Raw genomic sequence first — 5443 nt, forward strand, 5'->3', positions numbered from 1 at the left:
GAAGCATTGAGTGGGACCAAAGCGAAATTGAGGTTGTGGATAAGGTTACCGGGGCTGGGTCAGAGATGGAAGGTACCTAAGGACAGAGATAGACTTACCTACCTTTGCTCTGCTTTGGAACTATTTCTTTTTTGCTATATATCTACCTTACTTTAGATTGTCTTATCAGAACCTACTTCTTCTATAGCTTTGAGCTCCTCGTCCTATAACCAGAATCAAGAACTCCTTCCCTTTCTTTAACTTAGGAGCGACCTTGACATCGAGTATCCTAGGCTCCAAAAAGTTGGTCGGCCCCAACTCCTTTACAGCGTACCAACTAGGTAGGTACATACGGAATAAGACATTGCATAAAGGAAAGAGTTCACAAGGCAGCTCTGCTGCAGATAAATACTGTCAGTCTCTATGAGGCTTTCCCTAAACTCTTCAAGGGTTCTGTTGGCCTGTGTTGATCGTTATCAACTAGCCCTGTTTAGCATCTGGTGAGTCAACAGGATGGTGCCTATTCTTATGTCAAGGAGGCACTCCGAGACACATTGCTAGAACTTCTGACGCTTCTCTTAAGTTTGATCTTTCGATATTAGACACAAGGGTCAGGAATTATTTGCATGAATAGAATTTCCCTTTGACTGGTCAGATGAAATACCTAGATTCGTTTGTTTGCAAAAATTTCCGACTGTGAAACTACTAATTAATATGAGAGAGCTTTACTGCAATGCCATCATTAGGTTTAACAACGTAATACTTAGATCTACAGATGTCAAAATTCCTTCGTACATACAAAGATCATTGCTTTCAGCTGTGCTGTCATTCCCATTCTCGCAGTTTCTGCACGGCGCCGCAACGATTCATGCATAAAAATATTAAGATATGGAGCAAAAGCAAAGAAAGCAGTGCAAATCAAGGTAGAGAAGTCCCCGTCAGCAAAACCACACATTCATCCGCGCCCGGGATGAGCTTCAGATTGTTGGGGATCTACGATCCAGCAATAGTCAACTATAACGGAATAGGACAAAGTATAATTGGAAACATCACGATTAGCATCATAGTACAGCTCCGCCACAAGACGCTATGTTTAGCCATTTGTACGAGTCAGTTTCGCCTTTAAAGTAAATGTGATCACCCGCAGAGAGCAATCTTGTCATTACATTCCACCGAAATGGCAATAGGCATGGCGAATCAGATGTATTATCCTTGCGCAATTTTACGTGAACTGCAACAACGAGGTATTCAACAAACGAGAATGAATCCAGGCTGGCTAGCTTTTCCAGGCCACCCCATCCATCCTGGTCATTCTAATCAGGTCATCGATTCCACCCAAATTGAAGACATTAGGCTTCTCCAACCTGTAATAGCAGAATTATATGGGCCATCTGGCATGTGTCAGACTATAGATGCGCAGATGTTGACTCATCCAGAATTTCTTGCACCCAACGACTCGCTTATATTTCAAGACCTTGGAAAACCTGCTCAATCGGAGCCACGTTCTCAAGGCCCATCTTCCATGGGTGCTCTTCCATTAGAAACGTCTGAATCAGAGCCCTTTGAACAGCTTGAGCTGGAGCCGCTTGAGCTGGAGCCGCTTGAGCTGGAGCCACTTGAGCCACTCAAGCTGGACTCTCTTCCCTTGAATGACTACCAGCAGGAACCTTCGCCACAGAGGGAGCTCTTCGAACAACAACTAAATGAGTTTATGTCAAAGGTTACAAATAGACTAGATAGGTGAGAAAATTAAGATTGTGCTTTTTGGTCTTCGCTTACCCCGAGTCAAGTTTCCAGGAAAGATTAAGGTAAGAACACATCATTTGATTGAAGCCTTTCTGACGGTGGGGAAGCAAATTAGAGACGTATGCATCAGCGGATGCAGAATATAATGGAATAACTAAAAATGCTGTAGACAAACTTCAGGCTCAAATCCAAGAACTGAGAGGCAGCTTCGTCATCAATAGGTAGAAAACGTGCTAGGAAATGGCAACGAACTAGAAAGAGATGTATTATATGGAAATTTGTTTTTGTTATCTGAATTAAATGTTTGCGAATAAGTTATTAAAGTAATCCTAGCTTCTTTTAATTATTGCACTGCTTGGCCAGCCTGCGCTAGGCAGTGGTAGTGATGCTGTTATGCAGCGTCTTTAGGAAGCAGAAAGGAAGCATAAAACATAAATTTGCGTATATCTGTGTTTTGGTATAACATCTATCGGTTCGTCACCGGACAGGGTACGTGATCGGACAAGAATTTTGTCATCTAATATAACAAATTGTATAAATAGCTGACAGTATAGATAATCTCGGATTATAGATATTCAACTACGCGCTTTATTTCGGCTTCTTAAAAATTGTATAATCTCTCCCCTATAGTCTATAGTACTACGTTCTGCTCTTATCTGTAGGCTTATGTTAGGAACACTTTCCCAATACCGACTAGCTTCACTAATGCAAGCCACTTCGGAAGGGGTTGGCTTCCTAGAGCAAAAGGGAACAATGTGGAACTAAGACTTATTCAGAAAGGAAGAGAAATAAGTTAGTCCAAGTTTTATGACTTAGAGTAGTATGAGCTTCAAGTATGAGAGAATGTTCAGACTAACTACTAGATATACTAGACAGTTAAACTACAGTTCTTGGGTAAAGAGGAGAAATCCTTCCTTTTTTATAGAAGTGAGAGGCAGGCGATCATTCTGGTCATTCATGATCAGACTGATCGCATATCATGCATCTGATTCGTTCATTCTATTAGAGCCAATAGCATTTTCCCGCTAATGCAGACTGATCATGTTGATCATTCATGATCAGACTGATCAGCTTCTTCCCACGTGACTTATGTTACTTCGTAACAGCTTAGCAGTCATTCAGATAGCTTCGGGCATAGTAGATAAAGGGTAAAAAATGTTAAGAAACTACTTTACGCTATAGATAAACTTCTTATAAGTATATTCCGAGCGTTGAGATAGGATATTATAAGTAAATACAATAAAAGTGGTATTTTAATGCTTCATTCTGTCAGGCACAAGCGCGATCTGTTAAACAGCAGGGTACCTGCTACTTGTACAAAGGAGATCATCTTATCTAATCAGCTGCAATCTGCAGCCTCAAAAGAAGTATGGCTGATGCCACCGATGACGGGATGTAGCCACCGCGGCAGGCAAAATTGGAACCAAAATCAGGCACCAAGGCTTGACCGGTCAATTTTGCGGACATTACTTATCTCAGCAGGCTCAGACCCTCGAAGGAGCTTAGCGCGCCACTAGCGCGACGCTAAACTCCTTCAAACTTCTTTAAACTCCTGGACCAATTAGATCCGAGGAGGGGCGCAGCTCCTCTGAGGGTCTGAGGACAATTAGTTCATAGTTACTAGCAAATCTTGACCATAGGCGTGTATAACATGCACCGTACGGCATCACATACTTTTGCCATCTAATCCTTAATTTATCCATTAAAAGTCACCGCAATTGAAAGGTCTTTATAGACACTATCAAATACAAGTGTCATAGATTCTATAAATCCACCATCTAACGTGTCACCGGCGGACTCTGCTACACCTACTTTGCACCACACAAGTAGCCCATTATCAAGTCTTCCTCCTTCAGAACTTGATATCGATCTCAACTCTACATTTATCCTATATCTTACTTCAACCTTCAAAGATAACGAAGAGGAGGATGAAGAGGAGGACAAGGATAAAGATTGTAAGTGTAAGGAATTGGTGATAGGAGTGTGAGATAGATTGTAGGATTCAAGAATATCCGCTAGCTCTCGAACGTATGTCCTCGAGCTGCCTTAAATACACAGGTGCGCAGGGGCCACGTAGGCGTCTCATCCTCTACCGTTGGGGTTTCAACCCGTCCGCACCAGTCTCGAATATATGAGTAGTCATGCGATAGCTATGTGTGCTTTTACTCCCCGTGGCGCCTGCGCCACGCTGCTGTCACGCCGTTCGTGACATCTATACCCTTCTATTGCAGCAATGAGCGGATGGGGTTATAGAAACACAACCATTACTGTCTCTAGGAAGGACTGGATAGATGAAGTCATGAGAATCTCGGAATTGTTGGCCACGAGCTTGCGGATGGTGGAGATCGGGACTAAGGAGTAAAGGGATGTTACTTCGCTAGCTATGCTGAGAAGCAACTTATTACATACTTCATCAGTAAACATATGCTATTAGGTCCTCTAGAATCAGAACTCCTTTAGCTTGCCAAGCTGCTAGTTATACTCAGCGAAGCGAGTATCCTCATGAGTCATCCTCTGTGTTATGATTGCTTGAGTTTTATTGATACCATCAACTTCCAACTTGACTTGAAAATTTCTATCCTAGACCGCGTTGAAGGTTGGCAAATGAGGAATAAGATCTAAATAATCTATTGTAATGCATATCTCTAAATATAGTACTGTTGCAGGCATTATATAGTCTAACCTTAAATAAGCCATATCAGCTCCTTTACTTTGGCTGATAATGCCACCCCTTTAAGCAGTAAGCTAAGCTTTAGTGAAGTCCTTGCCTTTCCAACACAGCAGGCTGAATTAGGATAAATTTAAAGATTATATTGGATTTCCCTTAGACACTGCAATGTCTAGAAGATGCTAGGCTGCAAGCCAGGGGATCGCGGTCACCTCTAGTATTGTCGCACTGAGGGGCAAGCCTAAGCTAGGCAGTGCTGGAGATTGCTGGTGTGCAGCGCTCAGGGAAGCAAAAGGAAGTGAAAATGTAATGTATATGGACGTATTTTTATAAAAATGTGTTCTCATAGTGATTTTGTATGTTGTTGTATGTTCTTTGATTGATTTGATTTGATTTGATTTGATTTTTCATTTACCCTGACCCATCCTAGTTAGGATATGCAGGCTACAAACGAGTCATGTGATCTATTTACATTCTGTCGCACTGTGGCACTAGCGATGCTAGGCAGTGCTGAGGACTGCTGTGCGCGGCGTATTAACGAGCTACAGAAGATGATAGATGGATGGAAAACTAGATAATTGAGAGGATAGGAGGTGGTCCTTTTATTGACTATCTGCAATGTGAGAGATCATTGTGGGTTGTGGTTTTTTGGTTGTGGTTGTATCTTCTTAAGTGATCTCGCTCAAGCGATGGCTAAATAAGGCGCTAGATTAGTCAGGTGCATGTGACCTGTGACACATTCTTCTTTACGGTTCTATTTCCTGAAGTTGAACCAAAAAAAAGACCACAACAGCGAGAACGTGAACTCTTGATATCTAGTAGTGCTAACTGAGCATACACACTCCTCTACCTAGTAGTTAGACGAATTGACAGGCCTGACGCGGCGCCCAACGCGTGAAAAACAGGTATGTCGATTCCCTGGCCCAGGGGGGAGTCCTGGTCAAACAGACTGCCAGAGCATGCTACCCAACTAGCGAAGCACCTTCAAGCGGCAGCGCAATTCGTACACAGCACGTCCAGCCGCACTGTTGAACTGGACTCGGTAAAATC

The 5443-nt window shown here is 42.6% G+C and overlaps 1 protein-coding gene across 1 annotated transcript; it reads left to right on the forward strand.

The window, feature by feature from the left end:
* Positions 1–1156: 1156 nt before the first annotated feature.
* On the forward strand, positions 1157–1723 carry PV09_09734 (uncharacterized protein; the record flags this gene model as incomplete). Its single annotated transcript, XM_016363848.1, has 1 exon — positions 1157–1723. The coding sequence occupies one exon, from the start codon at positions 1157–1159 to the stop codon at positions 1721–1723; it is 567 nt and encodes a 188-aa protein (XP_016208325.1).
* Positions 1724–5443: the final 3720 nt, after the last annotated feature.

Source organism: Verruconis gallopava, assembly GCF_000836295.1.
Source record: "Verruconis gallopava strain CBS 43764 unplaced genomic scaffold supercont1.151, whole genome shotgun sequence".
Lineage (NCBI taxonomy): Eukaryota > Fungi > Ascomycota > Dothideomycetes > Venturiales > Sympoventuriaceae > Verruconis > Verruconis gallopava.